The sequence below is a fragment of the Melanerpes formicivorus genome, unplaced genomic scaffold (assembly GCF_026170545.1).
Source record: "Melanerpes formicivorus ecotype bairdi unplaced genomic scaffold, bMelFor1.0.p_v2 SCAF_4, whole genome shotgun sequence".
In the NCBI taxonomy this organism is placed as follows: Eukaryota; Metazoa; Chordata; class Aves; order Piciformes; family Picidae; genus Melanerpes; species Melanerpes formicivorus.
The window spans coordinates 26,597,875-26,620,399 of record NW_027142356.1 but is presented as its reverse complement, the minus strand read 5'-3'; the positions used below and the strand labels follow the sequence as shown (position 1 = coordinate 26,620,399).

The 22,525-nt window shown below is 46.0% G+C and overlaps 1 protein-coding gene across 28 annotated transcripts in view; it reads right to left on the bottom strand.

Annotated features, from left to right (window-relative positions):
- The window catches only part of ADGRL3 (adhesion G protein-coupled receptor L3), a 614,635-nt gene that overhangs the window by 196,961 nt on the left and 395,149 nt on the right, over window positions 1-22,525 (bottom strand). For all 28 annotated transcript variants that reach the window (XM_068137418.1, XM_068137413.1, XM_068137416.1 and 25 more), the window contains one exon: window positions 20,713-21,513. In XM_068137418.1, coding sequence (XP_067993519.1) covers window positions 20,713-21,513 — 801 coding nt within the window. The remainder of the gene's footprint in view (window positions 1-20,712; window positions 21,514-22,525) is intronic.

Here is a 22,525-nt window from a genome sequence, read left to right as displayed (position 1 = left end):
TGGAGATAGATGACAATGTTGCTGCTGATATTATTATTATTAGTAGTAGTAGTAATAGCATTATCAGTAGTAGCAGCTCCCTGATATACAGTCTCTTCTCCTGAAGTCCCTGGCCTTTTGCTAGGTCCACCTTCAAATTCTTACTATCTGAAGACCTCACCTGCATCCTACCACAAGCCTCACATTTCCCCCAGCTCCCTGGCTGATATCAACAGATGTAGATCTTCTCTTGACATGACTCACACCACCTAACAGGCAACCTCTGCAGCAAGATGCATGCACAGAGGTGGTGGGCATTTGTGGCCAGCCCTAAATGACAAGGGATGAGTGCCTCTCCTCATCTGCATGGCAAAGAAATAACAGGCTCCTCTAAGCTTCTGCAGTAAGGCAATAGATCCCATCACAAAGTGACTTTAAAGGAACCAGGATGCTAGGGCCAGGATGCTAGAACCACAGGTCCTTGGGGTGGATGCACAGGAGCAAGAGTCACATTTAAACATCATGTCAGCTAGGGATGAATCTCAGGTATGCACAAGCACGTTTGCTGCTTCTGTACCCACAAGGCTTCCAGAGCAAGTGAATTAAAGAGTTGCATGGATGCATGCTGTGTTTTTAATAACTATTCCTAGTGCAGAAGAAAAGCAGCTTTCTAATCAGAGTAGGAAGAGGACACTAAGGCCATTGCAACAAAACTGTTATCTGGAGAGGACCAGCTTGTTCAGCTCTGGATCTACTCACAGAAACAAAGAACCTTGTCACTGCTAAATGCCAACAAACTGTAGAAAGAAACTTTTCACATCATTTACTCCCAACCTAGAAGTCATTGTAAGGGGGGAATTTAATGAAACACCTGAAGGCCATGGTTCAGCAAGGCGATGGTTACTGCCTTCCACGTGCAGATCAGGTTGGAAAGCAGTGCACAACTCCCATGGGCACTACCTTACACCAGCTTGCCCCACAGACACTTCAGGGTCATTTGGCCTAATTTGACTCTTTTTTCCTTTGGTTACTCTCAACTACGTTTGGGGCCGTGCCTTCCAAACATGTACAAGGTCACTGTGGTCACAAAGACTCACAGAGTTGTGTCAGCTGGAAAAGACCTTCAAGATCATCGAGTACAATCATTATGTAACTCTACCAAGTCTGCTGCTAAACCATGACCCTCAGCATCACATGCGCACAGCTTTTAAACACCACCCAGGATGGGGATTCAACCTTCTCCCTGAGGAGCCTGTTCCAGTCTTTGAGAACCCTTTCAGTCAACCAGTTTCTTCTATCTCCAATCTAAACCTCCCTTGGCACAACTTGAGGCCATTTCTTTTCCTCCTATTACTTGTTGCTTGGGAGAAGAGATCCCCCACTACTTTCAGGGGGTTGTAGAGAGCAATGAGGTCTCCCCTCAGCCTCCTTTTCTCCAGGCTTAACAATCTCTGTTCCCTCAGCTGCTCCTCATATGACCTTTTCCTCCAGACCTTTCACCAGCTTCATTGCCCTTCTCTGGACTCATATTGCACTGTAAAGGTAAGAGAGGACTTCCCTAGACTTCCTTGATACCTGCCCATTTTAAGGTTTCATCTCCCCAACAAAAAAAAAGTGAGAAAGAGGGGTGACATGCCTACTCTCACAGTGCTTACTCTAACGAAGCCACTATCTTGAGACAGTCTGTCAGTACCATCAAGAAATGCCTGAAGTGAAGTTTCTTCAAATTATCACAAAATGTAGTGTGAGAAGGAAAAAAATCTACACATTCTGAGGAAAAGCTGAGAGACCTGGGGCTGTTCAGTCTGGAGAAGAGAAGACTCAGAGGAGATCTTATTTATGATTATAAATATCTGAAGGGTGGGTGCCAAGAAGAAGGGGCCAGGCTCTTTTTAGTGTTGCTTGTGATAGGACAAGGAACAATGGATACAAACTGGAACACAGGAGGTTCCATCTCAACATGAGGAGAAACTTCTTTCCTGTGAAGGTGATGGAGCCCTGGAGCAGGCTGCCCAGAGAGGCTGTGGCATCTCCTTCTCTAGAGACCTGCTTGGGGGTGTTTCTGTGTGACCTGCCCTATATGATCCTGATTTGGCAGTGATGTTGGACTTGATGATCCCCAGAGGTCCTTTCCAACCCCTACCACTGACACCATAATAATTTGATTTGAGCCAGGACCATTTTTGGTGCAGTAGCTTGCATGTTAAGAAGCTGACAATCTCTTTCCATCAGGCTTGACCAGTAGATTTTAACAGGGAAAGCTCAGTGTAACATCACTCAACACAATCAATGGTTATTTACCAAACTACTTATTGTACCCTCTACAACAGATTTCCTGGCATCATCTTCCCTCCCCCCACAATGTAAACACAAGCTCCTTTAAGAAGAGGGTGGAAAACAAAACACACACACAGCCCCCCAAAAAACAAACAACCCAAACAATGAGAGAACTTATTTGAAATTAAACATCCCAATACCTTAAGGAAAAAAAAAACCCTGCTGGAATGATTTTTTTGCCTTTTCCAATACACAGATGTTCTCATCAAAGAGCAAATTGGAACTTGAGGACAAACTCTGAGGTTTAAATGTCACTTCCCACCATTCTGGTTCAATTAAAAATGGAAGTGGCATTAAGAGAGTGGTATGGAAGCTTTTCAGCCTGGTAATTTCTCCTAATTAAAAGGAAGAGTTTAAGCACACATTTAGTGACACTTGCCACACGGTTCACATCTCAGAGTAGAAGGCTTTCTTAGGTTTAGTGCTCAGAAAGCCATTTTTTTCATTGCCAGTGAATTATTTGCCTTCAGGATGATCAGGAAGTTCCCACTTTACATAAGTTTCTAACATCTTAAAGAGCATTATAAAGTCTCAGACCTACCACCAACTCCCACACAAGACATCATCTGGGAAAGAGGCAAACAGTGCAGCTGAAGAATTGCACTTTGGGCTTAGAGAATTGCAGGGCTTGTAAGGGACCTCCAGAGATCGTCAAGTCCAACCCCCCTGCCAGAGCAGGATCACCTAGGGCAGGTCACACAGAAACATATCCATGTGGGTCTTGAAAGTCTCCAGAGGAGAGTCCATAACTTCTCTGGACAGCCTAATCCGGGGTTCCAGTACCCTCAGAGTAAATAAATTTCTCCTCATGATGAGGTGGAAGCTGCTGTGTTCCAGTTTGTATCCATTGCCTCTTGTCCTATCACAGGCACCACTGAAAAGAGCCTGGCCCCTTCTTCTTGACAATCACCCTTCAGATATTTATAAACATTGATCAGATCCCCTCTTAGCCTTCTCTTCTCCAGGCTAAACAGCCCCAGCTCTCTCAGCCTTCCCATTAGACAGATTTTCCGGTCCCTTCATCATCCTTGTGGCCTCCATTGGACACTCTCTAGTATATCCCTGTCCCTCATAAACTGGGGAGCCCAGAACTGGACACCACACTCCAGCTGTGGCATCACCAGGACATAGTAGAGGGGAAGAAGAATCCCCCTTGATCTGCTGGCCACATTCTTAATGTCCCACAGGACACCACTGGCCTTCTTGGCCTCAAGGGTATATTGCTGTCCAATGGATAACTTATTTTCCACTAGGACTACAGAGAGATGCTCTCCAGGAGGCCAATCCTGAATCTGTCCTGATGCATGGTGTTGTCTCTCTCCAGCTATTGTACGTACTATTCAAAAAGGCACAAAAAAGGACTGGCTGACCTGGCCAAACCAAAATGTGTATGATGTGGATGTTGTTTACCTCTCCAGCCCTGGAACTGAACACTTCCTGCCTGCAAAAGCACTCTGTGAAGTGTCTGGCTGCCTTTCTGGAAAGCACACTTCAGTTGAAGTCAAGTCATTAGGATCAGTACAAGAGGAAGCAGATGAAATCCAATCAACTGCATTACAGAGGTCAGACTAAATGAGCTAATGGTCCCTTCTGGTCTTAAAAAAAATCTATTAATCTAATTTAATTCTCTGTTCTACTCTTCATACCAGAGTCAATTTAAACTCATTTATATGAAAAGAACACAGTACAGCAGCCTCACACAACACACCATCTTCTTACTGGGCACTTTTAGGCCACCTGAAAGCTTCATTTACTTCCCACCGAGCTCAGGAGGAGGCTTCATTTATCCATAAAGACAGCTTAAATTCACCGGCAAGCCAGCAGGCAGAGGCACCTCTCCCAACACTACACTGAACAAACATGCCCCTTAAACTAGACCAGAAACTCACAGAGTCAGAATTGGTTTGGTTGGGAAAAGGAAAAGACCTTTAAAATTATCGAGTTCAACCACTCTCTAACTGTACCAAGTCTGCTGCTAAACCTCAGCACTACATCTCTGCCTCTTTGAAACACCTCCAGGGATGGGGATTCAGCCAGCTCCCTGGACAGCCTGTTTCAAGCTTTGAGAACCCTTTCAGTCAAGAAGTTTCTTCTTATATCCTACTTACACCTACCCCCATGCAACTGGAGGTCATTTCCTCTTGTTCTACCTGTTACTAAAGAGGAAAGAACAACCTCACCTCACTCCAACTCTTTTCACATAGTTGTAGAGTAGGGAGGTCTCCCCTGAGGCTCATTTTCTCCAGACAAAGGAAAAAAAAAACTACTTGTCATAGTACTTTTTACCAGAGTTTGGATTTTGGTACTGGTGTTCCTCATTCATCCCAATTCCTGCCATGGTGAAGAGCACAGTGCTTTAATCAATGAAATCACTTCCAGTTGTTCCAAAGATATTTCTTGCAAATAACTTGTAACACACTCCATGTTACACCAAGAAATTACTTGGCAGTCACTGTCCATTGGGAAAAGTAGGCACTTATGTAGAGAAGGCCAAAAATATCCACTGCTGCTAGTCCCTCCACATGCTCCTGGCAAGCAAATAGATTTTAATACCTCTCCCTCCAAGAAACGTAAATAAAACCACAGAATGTCAGGGGCCAGAAGGGACCTCTGGGGATCATCAAGTACAACTCCCCTGCCAAGGCAGGTTCACCTACAGAAGGGCACAGAGGAACATGTCCAGGCAGGTTTTGAATGACTTCAGAGATGGAAACTCCACCACCTCCCTGGGCAGCCTATTCTCATGCTCTGACACCTTTGAATTAAGATCCTTCTCATGTTTAGATGGAACTTCTTATGTTCAAGTTTGTGCCCACTACCCCTTGTCCTGCCCTTCTTTTTCTTCTCCATGCAGCCTTGCCTCAGTACTTTGTTCCTCCTGAAGCCTCCATTTTCACATCAACACTACCAGTCCTTTGCTTAATTCAGGACTACAACAGTGCTAAACATAGATGAATGCAGGCTGATTGACCTTAGCAAGCCACAGCATCTTTTACATGTCACTTAAAGGGTGGGTGTCAGGAGGATGGGACCAGGCACCAGTGGTGCCCAGAGTCTGGATAAAGGGTAATGTGCACAAAATTGAACATAGGAAGTTCCATCTAACCATGAGGAGGAGCTTCTTTAATTTAAAGGTGATGGAGCACTGGAACAGGCTGCCTAGAGAGGTTGTGGAGTCCCTTTCTCTGGAGACGTTCACAACCTGACTGGGTTGCTGTGTGACCTTCTCTAGATGAACCTGCCTTGGCAGGGAGGCTGGGCTTGATGATCTCCAGAGGTCCTTTCCAACCCTCACCATAGTGTGATTCTGTGATTCTCTGCTGGTGTAGCTGTGCTTGATGCTGCCTTTATTTCTTCTGCCTACAGCACACAGACAGTCCTTTCCCCATTGCTGTCTGACACGTACACAGATAAAAAGAATTGCAGAGTTGCCCACTGCCTCCTCTCTCCAGTGGCTCTCTTAATTTATTCCAGATATTTGAGGGAAGCATGAATGGCACCCCAGTAAGCCAGCTCAGACTGGTATAAAGGCAGCTGATTTTCCCCTCTTCTCTCATGGCCAGAGTATAACTTTTATACGTTTCAGCTCTGATGTTTCTTTGCTTCCCCCCTCCCATCTCCCTTTTAAGTCTCAAGCAGATGGTACTTCGTGAGAATGCAGAACACAGGAGCTACATAACATGAAATGCCCAGTTTGCTGCTTCTGCTCCAGACTTTTAATCCCATGTTTCACTGGAGCTTGCCTTGCGTCCTTGTTTCCCCTTTGCACATTTTAATCAAGCAAAAGTCCTACTTGTAGCAAAGAAATTCCATTTACAGTCAACGACCACTACATTGTTTTCATGGACATATCTCACCTGAGCCTTCACCACCTCTGGGTTGCATCAAAAGCAGTGTGACCAGCAGCACAAGGGAGGCGATTCTCCCCCTCTACTCTGATCTTCTGAGACCCTACTTGGAGTACTGCATCCAGTTCTGAGGCCCCCAACAGAAGGACTTGGAACTGTTGAGGAGACCATGAAGATGACTTGGTGTTTGGGGACACCCCTCCCCCCCCACTATGGGGACAGGCTGCAAAAACTGGAGCTGGGCAGCCTGGAGAAGAGAAAGATCACCTTAGAGCAGACTTCCAATATCTGAAAAGGCCTACAGGAAAGCTGGGGAGGGAGTTCTGACAAGAGATTGTAGTGATAGGATGGGGGACAAGGGCTTTGAGTTGGAAGCAGGGAGACTTGGACTGGAGATTAGGAAGAAATTCTTTCCAGTGAGAGTGGTGAGACACAGGAACAAGTTGCCCAGGGAAGTTATGGATGTCCCTCGCTGGAAGTGTTCAAGGCCAGGTTGGATGAGGCCTTGAGCAACCTGGTCCAGAGGGAGGTGTCCCTGCCCATGGCAAGGGGGTTGGAGTTAGATGATATTTAAGGTCCCTTCCAGCCCAAACCATTTTATGAATCCATGAATCAATGACTCTCCTTTGCACTTGAGCACAAAAAGCAGCCTTTGAAACACCCAAATGCAATGCAGATATTGTGCCTCAGATCGCTATGGGTATCAGCTTACAGTTGATAGTTACCCATCCTCTCTGGATGCCTTTAGGCACAAATCAAGAGATCAGAAAATCTCTCACTGGCAAAAAAAAAGTAATTCCTCCCAAGGAAAATGTCTCCATCCCTGGAGATACTCAAAACTCACCTGGACGCGTTCCTGTGTGACCTGCTTTAGGTGCACCTGCCTTGGCAGGGGGGTTAGACTCAATGATCTCTGGAGGTCCCTTCTAACCCCCACCATACTGTGATTCTGTGAAACAGAAATTCACTGTGGACTTGCTTCTGAAGTCCCTACTCCAAACTTCCACCGAGTTCAGAGGCTTTGCCTGAATATTGCCTGAGCTGAAGCTCTCCAGGAAATTTGGGATTTTGTCCCAGGAACTTTTTCACCCTATCAAGCCTTACTCACATCCACCTGGCACACTCACCTGAGAGAAAAGGACACTGCTATTTTATTAATTGCCTTTCACAATCCAATTCTCTTGGTGTAGCATCATTCCTAACAACACCAACGTGCACTTTGAGGAGGTGTGCTTCAGAGTGCCTATTATGTCTTATTTCTGGCATCTACCTACTTTCTCCTGTCAAGCTGGTGACAGAATCACCACCTAGCACTTCAAAGTCCTTTGTGGTTGGTCCCACTTCTCCCAGAAATAGAGATTTTCAAACTAGCAACCAAGATTTATTTATTCTTTATACCTTCAACCTAAATTCCTGTCCCATCAGCAACTCATCAAAGTCAACCACACAGTGAGAGTTCATCTGTATTTCTAAGGATAAGGTTGATCTTTCCATTCCTCATGTATACCTTGAGTACACCTTTTGGCAGCACAGTGTCTGGAAACTTGACTTGCTGCCATGTAACAAAGAACACAAGCCCTATGAGGAGAGACTGAGGGAGCTGGGGTTGCTTAGCCTGGAGAGGAAGAGACTCAGGGGTGACCTTATTGCTCTCTATAACTACCTGAAGGCAAGTTGTAGACAGGTGGGGGTTGGTCTCTTCTCCCAGGCAGCCAGTACCAGAACAAGAGGACACAGTCTCAGGCTGTGCCAGGGGAGGTTTAGGTTGGATGTTAGGAAGAAGTTCTATACAGAGAGAGTGATTGCCCATTGGAATGGGCTGCCCAGGGAGGTGGTGGAGTCGCCGTCATTGGAGGTGTTCAGGAGGAGACTTGATGGGATGCTTGGTGCCATGGTTTAGTCGTTTACATGGGTTGGATTGGTTGATGGGTTGGACGTGATGATCTTGAAGGTCTCTTCCAACCTGGTTTGTTATTATTTATTATTATTATTATTAGTAGTAGTAGTAGTAGTAGTAGTAGTAATAGTAGTAGTAGTAGTATATGGATAACAGCATCACCACTCCTTCCTGAAGTGATGGGAAGGCTCTCTAAAGCCTTGTAAAGTTTTGGTCATTTTGTAGCTTAATCTCAAAGACTTTTTTCATGGAATCCCAGAATTGTTTCAATTGGAAAAGGTCTCTAATATCACTGAGTCCACCCATCAACCCAACACCATCATGGCCATTAAACCCTTTCCCAGAATGCCAAATCCACACATTTCTTGAACACCTCCAGGAGTGGTGACACCACCACCTCCCTGGACAACCTGTCCAGTGCCTGACACCCCTTGCAGCAAGGAAATTCTTTCTAATCTCCAACCTAAATCTCCCCTGGTGCAACTTGAGGCCATTTCCTCTCATTTTATCACTTGCTAATAGGGAGAAGTGTCCTCTTTAATCTGGGTATCCAGGCCAGCAGTATGAAGATTATCCAGCACATCTCATCCTTGCTTTGACTCTAGAGCAGCATATGGTATGGCATCCACATCTGCTTCCTTGGCTTTGTTGGTTAAAAACAAACCAAACAACCAACCAAACAAACAAAGAACAGAAAAAGAAAAGAAAAAAAAAAGAAAAGAAAGCCAACCTGACATGGCAGCACTGTGGAATGCTGGTGGCATTGAACAAGTTAATTAGTGTTGCTGAACTAGACTTCAGAAGACAAGTCTTAATAAGTGCTGCTAAAAATATTGCAGCAGTCATTTCCAGACCAAACACAATCAGCAGCAAATGAGCGAGAAGAGCGACCAAGACCCACGAGCTGCCATGGCGAAGGTGTTCCCAGTGGGGAGCAGGGATAAAGTCTGCTCCTTTTAAAGACAAAGCAGCAAAACACCAAGCTGGCACGACAAGAAAGCACCCAGGACCACGCACGTCAAACCAGGCTAGTGGATCTGCAGTCAGGCCAGAGAAGAGCTGCATGGACCAGAAGATATTAGGAACATTGTTTGATGGAGCAATGGTTGCTGGCAGCCCAGAAGGCAGCCATGCGCTGGGCTGCAACAAAAGCAGTGTGACCAACAGCACAAGGGAGGTGATTTTCCCCCTCTACTCTACTCTGGTGAGACCCATCTGCAGCACTGCATCCAGTTCTGGTGTCTCCAACAGGAGAAGGAGTTGGAACTGTTGGAGCAGGTTCAGAGGAGGCCATGAAGATGACCAGAGGCTGGAGAACCTCCTCTGTAGAGACAGGCTGAGAGAGTTGGGGCTGTTCAGCCTGGCCATCCTGTTCCAGTGTCTCAGCACCCTCCTAGTCTCCCATCAAATTCTGCCCTCTCAAAGCCATTGGCCCTCATCCTATCATTACAAGCCCTTGTAAAAAGTCCCTCCCCAGCTTTCTAGAAGGCCTCTCTCAGATAATGAAGGGCTGCTCTAAGGTATCCCCAGGGCTTTGTCTTCTCCAGGGTGAACAACCTTAACTCTCACAACGTGATATATGATGCTGGGGAGGTGTTGGAAAGAGGTAGAGATGTCATGCTGAGGGCCGTGGTTTACCACCAGCCCTGGAAGAGTTAGAAAATGGTTGGACTGGATGATCTTAAAGCTCCTTTCCATCCAAGACAATTCTCTGATTCTCTGATTCTAGAGAAAAGGGAGGTCTCCTCCACTTCTGTTTGGCACGGCTAGCTCCTGTTCGACCACCCTACTGAGAGAAGTGCATTTTTATTTGGGAGGAGGGAACATCCACACATTTATTCATACTGGAGAGGCACTGAAGACACTCCTGCTGTGTTAACCAAACAGAATTAATATTTATGAAAGGCTCCACAAAGGGAACATTTTGAAGCTGAGGAATCTTCTGCTTTTTAAGGATTTTTAGTGTGAAGGTAGAGGAAAAAAAACTCAGACTCAGGCTTTCCTGCCAGAAAGCAGAAATCCCTAATTTCAGAGAAGTGTCCAGTGGAGTGAAGCCTTTTTTTTGTTGTTGTTTTTTAGCATTTTTGGATCAAGCACTGCTTTAGAAAGGGAGATCATTTGGATCTTTAACAACAAAGAGATGGAGCAGGCCTCAAAATAGGGAACAAACACAATTCTGAACCCCACCATACCCCAGGTGGATGAAATATCCTCCTGTCATTTTTGAGCTTAAGGTACCATCTGGCCAGCAAATGTAGGTTGAGGTGCCAGCTTTGTTATCAAAGATGAAGAGTCTCTGTGCTGCTCCCTTCAGCTCCAAACTTAGGCATGGCTTTTTATCCTAAATAGCAAAAAGGGACTGAAATATCTGGAGAAGACATGTAACACACATACATGGGCAAATAATAGAGGATATAAGGCAGAGTTCTAGTCATGAGAGGTGTTTAGCAGAGCCTGCTGAGAGCAGGCACTGATCTCTGGAAACCTCCAGCAGCACTCTGCAGCCAGCAGCTGTCACTATAAGCAATGAAGAGGAACAGGAGCAAAGGAGCTAAGGATGCTCCTGGATGGGAGGAAAGCAACTGGAAAATAAAAACACAGAAGCAGCTGCAATTAAACACTCAGCAGCTCCCTAAAAATGGCCCTTGGCTGCCATGAGAAGCTGCTCATCAAAAAGCCTCAGCTGGCCTTTTACAATTTAGCCCAAATTCTACTTCAGAGACACCAAGCATGACTTACTGCACCAGGACCTCACTGTAACAGCAATTCATGTCCTGGGTAAGAGTGGGATTGCGGATTCAGCAGCACTTAGGATGCATGTCCCAGGAAAAGGTGACCAGGGGGCTGGGGCACCTCCTAAGAAGACAGGCTGAAAGAATTGGGGCTGTTCAGCCTGGAGAAGAGAAGGCATCAGGGAGACCTATATGCTGCATTTCAGTATCTGAAGAGAACCTACAGAAAGGCTGGGGAGGGACTGTTTAGAAGGGCCTGTGGTGATGGGATGAGGGGCAATGGTTTGAAACTGGAGCAGGGGAGATTTAGATTGGATATCAAGAGGGAGTTCTGCACAATGAGAGTGGTGAAATATTGGAACAGGTTGCTAAGTGATGTAGTTGAGGTCCCATCCCTGGAGAGAGTCAAGATCAGACTTGATGTTGCCCTGGGCAGCCTGCTCTAATTGGGGTTGTCCTTGCTGGCTGCAGGGGGGTTGGACAAGATGAGCTTTGTGGATGCCTTCTAACCCAATGCACTCTGTAAGTCTGTGAGTCTCCTATGTGGGGGGGTTCAAGGAGAAGAGTGCAGGAAGCTGCTTCCAGCTACCTATTAGCACGTGGCAGATGTGAAATGTTCAAGATCCTCTGCCCACCATCCACATTACTTGGCTGTCAAAGGCAAAGCCTCAGATTTATGATGTGAAAATTACATTTTAACGAGGTGTCATATGTGTTTAAAGTTCTTATTCATCACCCTCCTGCCACATCTTTTACCCAAGATACAAATGTGCTTAATTAGCATATTCTAAGGACAGAGGGTTCACCTTATCTGCACTGCAAAACTGCTTTAGGGAAGGAAAAAACAAAACAAAACACAACTTCAGCCACCCTTACTGAATAAAATGGCTGCAGTTGTGTGTCAGGGGACCATCTCACAGTATTGAACAGAATGAGAAGCATAAAAGTTTGATGTGCACCAACTGAGGTTCTGAAAATATCACAGATGTGGATGGAAGCTTCATATCGAATTTGATATTTAGATATCAGAAGAAAATTCTTGACTGTAAGGGTTCTCAAAAGCTAGAACAGACTGCCCAGGCAGGTGGTTGAATTCCCATCCCTGAAGGTGCTTAAAAAAGGCAGAGATGTGGTGCTGAGGGCCATGGTCTAGCAGCAGACTGGGTAGAGTTAGATATTGGTTGGACTAGATGATCCTATAGGTCTTTCCCAACCCAACCCAACCCAACCCAACCCAAATCTATGACACAATGATTTTCAGACTGGCACTCCACAGCATCCATATGCAATCTATGGAATCTGTGCAGTCTTCAGCACACTTAGGCTGTATTAGAAATCATAGAAACATAGAATTGTTTTTGTTGACATTGACCTCCAAGACTACCAAGTCCAACTGCCAGCCCAACACCACCGTGGCCATTAAACCATGGCCCCAAAAGTGCCATGGTGTGGTTGGTTTGAGCCTTAACTGGGGCTTAAAAGCTCAGATGGGGGGCAAGGCTGAGAATCCTCTTCCCCAACAGAGAGAGAAAAGGAAAGGAGGGGAGCAAATCCACCAAGAAATAATTTGGGTTCGGCTTGGAAGTAGAGAGGCAAAGAATTTTTCTTTAAAATATATATATATATGTAATAATGACAGGCAGGGTTCACAAGGGTAAGGGACAAGGATGGGTGGGAGAAGGAAAGGAAAAGGAAAAAAAAAATGAGATACAGAACCAGTTCTTTGCAAAATGTGGAAGCAGCAGGAAAGAGGGCAATGGCCACAACTCTCCTCCTTATACCCCTGCTGGACAAGGAGGTGGAGGAAGTGCAACAGACCAAGTCAGTTTCCCAAGGGAGGAAACACTGACCCCCCAGGATGGGTGTAGCCCACCACACATGGCCACACTTTTCTTCAGCACCTCCATCGACGGCGACTCCCCCACCTCCCTGGGCAGCCTGCTCCAGCACCTGACCACTCTTGCAGCAAGATTATTTATTTTTCTCATCTCCAATCTGAACCTCCCCTGGCACAATTTCAGGCCATTCCCTCTGATGCACCATTCCTGTGCAAACATTCATTCTCTGGTGGTGGTGGTGGTGGTGAACACGATGACCTCCAGAGGTCCCTTTCGACGCCATCGTTGTGTGATTCTGGCTGCCTGGGCGTGTGCGGAGGTGCAAAGCTGGGAGCTGGATGTTTGCATGCAGCTCGGTGCTGGGAAGCAGGATGGGAACACTTTATCTTTTTGGAGAGGAGGATTTGTTGATATTTTCCTGAATTTGTTTATGCAGCCTGGATCACAAGTGGGTGATGATTAAAACAAGGAACTCTGGTGAATATTAAGACTGATTAGGTTGCAGAAAATTCCGCATTCTGTGGATACAACCTTTTCATTTCCCTCTCTGCTCACGCCTAATGGAGCACATTAAACAAACAAACAAACAAAAAATCACCTGCAGAATTTTCTGGGTTCAGCTTCTTGAAGAATGCTATGGAAAAAACAACATTGCTAGAGTCACAGAGCTCCTCTCACCATCACTTCAAATTAGCCAAGTCAGAAGCAGCTACAGAGCTCAGAGCCCAGGAGCTCAGAAGCATTTGTTTATGGAGACATAAACTCCAAAGCCTCCTCATTTTAAGGCCAAAAAGCTCAAAGATAAAACACTTCAAAAGCTTTGGGTATCATCAAGGTGACTTCTTGAAGGGAGATATTAGAGACAAGTTTCTTGGGATTTGCAAGGAGTAAACGCTAAGGAGTGTTTACTTTCCAGATTGCTTTGGAATAAAGGAAAGCAACCCCGGAGTAAATGAGTGAGGCAAATCCTGAAACTAAGCTTTTCCCATTTCTGAGAAAAATGAAGAATTGCATGTAATTCACTCACAACCTTGAATTGCTTCTAGATCAGTTGAATCTAGCTACGTGCCTCACTCAAGCCATCAGAATCACAGAATGACAGACTTGTCTTGGTTGGAAAAGACCTAAGACCTAACACTACCACGGCCATTAAACCATGTCCCAAAATGCCATGTCCACACGTTTCTTGAACACCTCCAAGGATGGTGACTCCACCACCTCCCTGGGCAGCCTCTTCCAATGCCTGACTACTCTTGCAGCAAAGAAATTTTTCCTAATCTCCAACCTAAACATTCCCTGATGCATCTTAGGTCCATTTCTTCTTGTCCTGTCACTTGGTCCTAGGGAGAAGAGATCAACCCCCACCTGACTGCAACCTCCTCTCTGGGAGCTGAGGAGAGCAATGAGGTCTCCCATTAGCTTCCTCTTCTCCAGACTAAACAGCTCCAGGTTCCTCAGCTGCTCCTCACCAGACCTCTTCTCTAGATCCTTTAACAGCTTCCTTACCCTTCTCTGGACCTGTTCCAGCCCCTCAATGTCCTACTTTGAGTGAGGGGCCCAAAACTGAACACTGTATTTGTCTTATCATAGTATCAGTCAGGGTTGGAAGGGACCACAAGGATCATCTAGTTCCAACCCCCCTGCCATGGCCAGGGACACCCCACACTAGATCAGGCTGGACAGAGCCTCATCCAGCCTGCTCTTAAACACCTCCAGGGACGGGGCTTTAACCACCTCCCTGGACAACCCATTCCAGGGCTTCACCACTCTCATGGTGAAGAACCTCCTCCTCACATCCAGCCTGAATCTCCCCACCTCCAGCTTCATTCCATTCCCCCTAGTCCTATCACTACCTGAGATCCTGAGAAGTCCTTCCCCAGCCTTCCTGTAGGCCCCCTTCAGATACTGGAAGGCCACAATTAGGTCACCTCGGAGCCTTCTCTTCTGCAGACTGAACAGCCCCAACTCCTTCAGTCTGTCCTCATAGGAGAGGTGCTCCAACCCTCTGATCATCCTCGTGGATCTTCTCTGGACACGTTCCAGCACCTCCATATCCCTCTTGTAATAGGGGCTCCAGAACTGGACACAGTGCTCCAGGTGGGGTCTCACCAGAGTCTTCCCTGGTACCTTCAGCTGCTAGAGAACCTAAGCCCAGAAATGGATCTACTCCAAGGAATATAAGACCACACTTTTAAATAGTGGGTGCAGTGGGTGACAGTGAAGATCATAAGTATGTTCCAAACCTACATGCACAGTCAGCCCTTTAATTAAAGGTCTCAGACAATGTTTAATCACTGTGAAGTGTGTGAGAAAGTGATCCCTGCCTTTTCTATAAGTCAGCTGAATCTGGCCTCCTCCCATTTTTTTTCCTGAAGGGTTTAAGAAAAGAAGGTTTGGTTCTAAGTGAACTGCATTCTCAAAACCCTCCTTTTTCAAATTTAAATTCACAGATTCACAGATTGCACTGGGTTTGGAAGGGAACCTCAAATGTCATCTTGTCCAACCCACCTTGCAGTCACCAGGGGCACCTCCAAGTAGAGCATTGTCCCTCATCCTATCCCCACAGGCCCTTCTAAACGGTCTCTCCCCAGCCTCCCTGTAGGTCCCCTGCAGATATTGAAATTCAGGTTTATGGTCTCCCCAGAGCCTTCTCTTCTCCAGTCTGAACACCCCCTACTCTCCCAGCCTGTCTTCATAGGATAGGTGCTCCAGTCCTCTGATCATCTTTGTGGCCCTCCTCTGGACCCACTCTAGCAGGTCCATGTCTCTCTTATGTTTGGTGACCAAGACCTGGACACAGCACTGCAGGTGAGGTCTCACCAGAGCAGAGGGGCAGTACCACCTCTCTTCATCTGCTGGCCACACTGCTTTTAGAATAGAATAGAATAGAATAGAATAGAATAGAATAGAATAGAATAGAATAGAATAGAATAGAATAGACCAGGTTGGAAGAGACCTTCAAGATCATCACGTCCAACCTATCACCCAACACCACCCAATCAACTAACCCATGGCACCAAGCACCCTGTCAAGTCTCCTCCTGAACACCTCCAGTGACGGCGACTCCACCACCTCCCCGGGCAGTCCATTCCAATGGACAATCACTCTCTCTGTGTAAAACTTCCTCCTGACCTCCAGCCTGAACTTCCCCTGGCGCAGCCTGAGACTGTGTCCTCTTGTTCTGGTGCTGGCTGCCTGGGAGAAGAGACCAACCTCTGCCTGTCTACAACCCCCCTTCAGGTAGTTGTAGAGAGCAATAAGGTCACCCCTGAGTCTCCTCCTCTGCAGGCTAAGCAGCCCCAGCTCCCTCAGTCTCTCCTCATAAGGCTTGTGTTCCAAGCCCCTCACTAACTTCGTTGCCCTTCTCTGGACTCGTTTTGGTGCAGCCCAGGCTGCCATTGGCCTTCTGGGCTGCAAGTGCCCATTGCTGCCTCTTGTCCAGCTTCTCACCCACCAGCACCTCCAAGCCTTTTTCTGCAGGGCTGTTCTCAATCTCATCATCCCCCAGCCTGGACTGATATCTACAGTTGCCCCAACCTAGGTTTAGGACTTTGAACTTTGCCTTATTGAAGCTCATGAGATATCCTTTATACCCTCCTGAATATTCTTTGTTGTCCAATACCAGACACATCAAATAGCTTTCAACTGGCAGCTACGTTTATCACTGTTCTTGTTATGAGCAATTTTTTTTGGGCTTTAAGAGTGCTTCCTCTAAAACTTCACCCTTAACTGCTTTTTAACAACCAATTTATTCGATTCATCAATTTTATAATCTTCCCTTTATTTTCTAATTAAGCAGATACTATTTACATATTTTGCTACTCAAACTGTAACCCTATGAAAAATGGTTGCATTGAACATTGCCTTACTCCAAACAAAGAAACACTGGTGATTTTGGAAGAGGAGAAACCCATCCCCACAATCCTCTCCACAAAATATCAGAGAACTGTAGAATCATTTGGTTGGAAGAGACCTTTCAGATCACCCAGTCCAATCATTCTCTAACTGTCCCAAGGCTGGTGCTAAGCACTGGCCCTCAACATTGCATTCCTGCCTCAGTGAAACACCTCCAGGGATGGCAATTCAGCCACTTTGTTGGAGAGCCTGTTCCAGTCTTTGAGAATCTTTTCAGTGAACAAGTTTCTTCTAATCTGCAACCTCAACTTTCCTGGTGCAGTTTGAAGTCATTTCCTCTCCTCATATCCCTTGTTACTTGGGAGAGCAACCCCACCTCTCTCCAATGTCCTTTCAGGGAGCTGTAGAGAGCAATGTGGTCTCCCCACAACCTCCTTTCCTCCAGGCTGAACAAACCCAGTTGCCTCAGTTGCTCCAGACCTTTCACCAGCTTCCTTGTCCTTCTCTGGACTTGCTCCTGCACCTTTATGTCTTTTGTTGCAGCGAGGGCCCTAAAACTGAACCCAGGACTTCAGCTGCAGCCTCATCACTGTTAAGTACAGGGGGATAATCACTTTCCTACATCTGCTGATCACAAAATTGCTGATCCAGGCCAGGCTGCTGTTGGCTTTCTTGGCCACCTGGCCACACACTGGCTCACCTTCACCTGTCAACCAGCACCCCCAAGTCTTTCTCTGCTGGGGAACTTCCCAGACATTCTGCCCCAAGCCTGGAGCATTCATGGGGTTGTTGTGACACAAGTGCAGGACCCAGCATTTGGCCTTGTTCAACCTCGTACAAAGGGCCTGAGATCAAGCCAGCCAGATATTTATTACTCTAATTAAAGCAATGCAGGATTAAATGTGGTGCTAACTAGACAATGTTTTGCACTGAATTTGGAAGAGAGTCAGACAGATGTCACAGATCCTCTCTGCAAAAAAGACTGGTGTCAAGCAAGTGTTTGCTCATCTGTTCAACTCAAAATCAGTGCTTCTGTTGGCCTGACTCTAAATCACGGAATCACAGAAACATTCAGGTTGGAAGAGATGCTCAGGATCACCAAGTCCAATTGATAACCCAAGTCTACAAAGTTCACGCCTTAACCATATCCCCAAGCACCGCACCTAAACGACCTTTAAACACATCCAGGGCTGGTGACTCAGCCACCCCCCTGGGCAGCACATTCCAATGCTTGAACACTTTTTCTGTGAACATTTTTTCCCTAATGTCCAGTCTAAACCTATGCAGTCACAGCTTGAGGCTGCTCCCTCTTGTTCTATCACTAATTACCTGTGAGAAGAGACCAGCACCAGCCTCTCCACAACATGCTTTCAGGTAGTTGTAGAGAGCAATGAGATCTCCCCTCAGCCTCCTCTTTTCCAAACTAACCATCCCCAGCTCCCTCAGTTCTAGTCATGAGGTCTGTGGTGACAGGTTGGACTCAATGATCTTTGAGGTGTCTTCCAACCTTGGTGATACTGTGATACAGTTGCTCCTCATCAGTTTCATTCTCCAGGCCTTTCAGCAGCTTTGTTGCCCTCCTCTGCACTGGCTCCAGCACCAACACATCTCTCTTTTATCGGGGTGCCCAAAACTGGACAATACTCAAGGTGTGGTCTGAGCTGAGTACAAGGGGACAATCACCTCCCTACTCTTGCTAGATGCAGCATTTCTGATACAAGCCAGGATGCCATTTGCTTTCTTGGCCACCTGGGCACACTGCTGGCTCATATTCAGACCCTTGTCCATTAGAACCCCAGGTCCCTTTCTGCTAGACAGTTTTCTAGCCACACTTCCCCAAGCCTGTAGTATTGCTTGGGGTTGTTGTGACCAAAGATTGTCTCCACTTATAATGACATGTAGGTAATGGAACAGCAAACTCTCGTTGCAAAGGTATTTGTCTTTGAAATGCCCTGGTCCATTCCGAGTTGTCTCATTGTGAATTTCACCTGCTGCCAGAGGAGTCTTCTCCAAAGTCCTCTAAGGTCATAAAATAGTGAGGTAATGGGATCCTTGCACACATCTGCCAAAACAGAAATCCCAGCCATTTCAGAGAAGAGAAACACGTGTAAAGTTCAGCGTTGTCCTCACATTAGAAAGCCACCAAAATCTGCACAAAGGACCTCAGCAAAGGCTCACCACACTCCCCAGAATGGGCTTAACCCTCTTATGCCCACCACAAGATGCCAAACTGCCAAAAATATGTTCACCACAAATTCCAAAAGCAGCTTCATCTTTCTAACTGAGGAACTGGGGAGGTTTGAATTCTCCTCTAAACATGAATGAACTTAAAGGGGCTTCAAACCAGAGGGACACAAGGACAAATCAAACCCCTGCACTTCACAGACTTTCAGCCTTGAGCAATGTTTTCATCTGCTTACCCATCTTAACAGCTTACACTGGGAAAAAGGGTTTTTCACTGAGCATGGCTATTAGTTTTAATTACAGATTCATAAACTGGTTTGGGTTGGAAGGGACCTTGAAGATCATACCGGTCCAGCCCCCCTGACATAGGCAGGGACACCTTCCGCTAGGCCAGATTGCTCAAGGCTTTATCTAATCTGGTCTCAAACACCTCCAGGTAAGGGGCATCCACAATACTAACAACAGTTGCATAGGAAAAAGTGTCTGCAGAGACTCCACTTTAATACCTGAAAATAATCCACTGGAAAAGAGAGAAATTCTATGAACTAGAAGGGATGCAATTGATTTTCACTCCTCAGGGATAAGCAATAGCTCACAAATTGCTCTGCTTCTCTCCACCACTCAGAATACACACACTCATCATTAGGCTGGGAGAATGAGAAGTATTACTTCATTTTGTGCTCATCTGCAATCGTGCAGAGGTCAACACCACTGAAAATGCCCCTGCTCCTCTCTTAACATTCACTCAGTTTTGTTCATCTCCCTCTTTAGGATTCCCTTCTTTTCCTGATGCTTCTTTCTTGTTTGGATTTTTTTTCCCCCACTAAACATATGAAATTCACTGCCATTTCACTACTTGTGTTCCACCTCTCCCCAGATTTTCATATCCACAGTTTCTTTCAGCATCTCTTAATACATTTTTAGGTGAATAATGGATTGCACACAGGAAAAAGAAAAAGAAAAGCTCAGTGCCAGAAACCTCTTGACTTCTCTTTTGCATTCTGAAGCCCCAGATCCACTCACCCACTTTCAAGTTTCTAATTAAAATAACAGGATGTTCAGGGAATAGCCATGAATCACAGAATCATGGAATTCTTTTGGTTGGAAAAGACCTTTAAGATCAAGTCTGGTGCTAAACCACGGCCCTCAGCACCACATTTCTGCCTCTTCAAAACACCTCCAGGGGTGGGGATTTAACCACCTCTGTGGACTGTGAATGCCCCCTACCTGAAGGTGTTTAAGGACATATTGGATGAGGCCTTGGGCAACCAAGTGTGCTCGAGATTCATCCCTGCTGATGGCAGGGGGGGTGGAGTAAATTATCTCTGAAATCTCTTCCAACCTCAGCCATTCTATGATTCTATGAAACAAGGCAGAAAACCAGGGAGTCCTCTGCAGGGGAGCAGATACTCCTCTCTTAGAGGAAGTACACTAACTCATGGTAAGCCATCAAGAGCTTAAAAAAAAAAAACAACAGAACAACTTTCAGGAAGAGAAACCAACAATTTGGAGAATATTGTCATTGATTCCCCTCCTGACTCTGGACACACACTTGTGGGCCCATGGTCAGGTTTATGTTGTTAGTGGCAGCTTCCCTGAACAGTCCAACCTCCTCCAGCTTCGTAGAAGAAACTCCCTGAAACTGTTTTACCCTGTCTGTTTGCAAAGACAACATCTCCCATGCTTTGTTTTGCCAAAATTCCTGCAGAAGGGAAAGATGATCTGATGTAGAGAGGACACTTCAGCTAGAGAGAAAGGAGTGTCTATCTCTGTGAAGGGAACATGAGCATGGACATTTGGAGGCTGCTTCAGGTTAGTTATGGGTAGACCACTCCTTTCTCCACTTAATTTCAAAGTAAGATTGAAAATAAATATAAAGTATTCTTCACATATTCATGTTTCAATATAGGCCTGGTGGTGAGGCTTCATCTACAGAAACACAGGCAGATCAGTAAGACAGGGATGTACTTCAATTTTAAACCCTGTTTGGAAGAAAACCAGAAAGCCCAATTCAGATTTGGGCTTGCTGCTAACATCCTTACCTGCTCTGCTGTCCAGTGGGCCAAAATCCAAGGAATACTTCACCACATGATAGTTGTTCCACACGTAAAGGAGGTTGTCCCGGGGATTATAATCCACAGCAGCAATGTACTGGTAGGAGTTTGGAAAGGGCACATCCACCATGCTATCCTTGCTTTGGTCAGTGTTATAGATGTAGTCTATTTTATTCCCTGTGGCTTCATTGTCATCATCTTCATACACAGACTTCACCACATACAAAATCCCACAGATCATGAAGGCATTAGAAGCTGACCTCTTGTCATAGGCAGTATCCCACGTCCCTTCAATCCTTAAAGTGTAAGGGTTTAGCTGGCTAATGACTATTTTGCCATTATTTTGTTCTGTTGCATAGATTACCCACAGCCCATTCTCATCCACAGCCAGGTCTATGTCTGACTTGCCTCCCCAGCGGTAGGGAGAGGTGTCGTGGTAGTTTGCGTTAGCTATGATAGCCTCCCCGCTCTTTATCCTTGTCCTCAAGTCAAACTTGACGATGTTCCTCGTGCGTTCCTTGTTGAAGAACAAAGCCCCATCATACACCACAAAGCCTGTGCCATCCACCCGGTGTGGGAGCTTGTAGGTTGTGGTTGGCCTCCCAGCAATGAAGTCATCCTTGGAGGAGTACTCCGTCAGCGTGTCTGTCCGGTATGGTGTCCAGGGCATGTAGTAGATCTTGTCAGATGCCTGCAGAGGATCCTTGCACCAGGCACCAGACTGGTGGTCAGATTCAAACAAATGTTCACTCTGGTATACTCCTTTCAGCAGCCCAGGACAAAGAAAAACTGTTGAAGGGGAAAAGAATTTAAAACAAAGAAAAAAAACAACAAAGTTAATAGTCTGGAGGTGGTTGGCCCAAACAGCTCAAAAGCTTCTAGTTCTGGAGCAGAGGATGCTCAAGCTCAGAGGGAACCCAAGAGCAATGCTTTGTTGCTAGAAACTAGCCTTCCTGGTGGCCACATCTCTAGAGCAAGACTTGCTCCAGCAAACTGATTATTTTTGATGTTGGGTTTTTTTTTGACCCTTCTTTTTCGGTCAGCTGTGGCTTGTTTTTCTCCATTGCTTTTCAAATCTATTTTTGCAGGTGTACTTACTTGGACCGCTTGCCTCTGTACCCTCTGAAATGAATATGTGCCCCCAAAGGATTTCTGGGTTTGTGTTTCCAGATTATATTCTGCAGTGAGTCTGTACCTACTAGGTGAAGGGGTAAACTTCCTGGGGAATTGATCCACATTTTTATTTGAACAGCCTAGAAATGGAAATAAGAGAAAGAAATTCCCATCCTTACAGCTCAAGCGGTATTAAATATTGAAAGGGTACCAATGGCAAAACAGAGGAGAATCCCTTAGCAACTCGGAAGAGCATTTAAAGCAAAGGGAGCAGGAGGTGGGAGGGGGAACACCCATCTACAGGTCTGGACATGTAACTAGGAATGAGGCTTTTGAAGCTGCTACAGGACACACGAAACATGCAATCCACACAATTAAAAACAAATGACATATGGGTGCTGAAAGGAAAAGACAAGGAAGGAAGGAAGGAAGGAAAGAGGGAAGGAAAAGAATCAAGTTCACTGGAGAGGAACCCAAGGTCTGGATTTTAATCAGTTAAAAAATGTCCTGTTAAATATAGTAGTAATTCAAACTTAACAACATATGCCTTCTATTGTTACATGAGAGGAGCACAGAGGAGCGGTTTGACTAACCAGGGTGCTTTGCTGCTCAGACTTCGGGGTTGGGGGGTGCTGAGTGGGGCCAGGGCATGCCCAGCACCTGGGAAGAAGCTCAGCCAGTGCCCAGC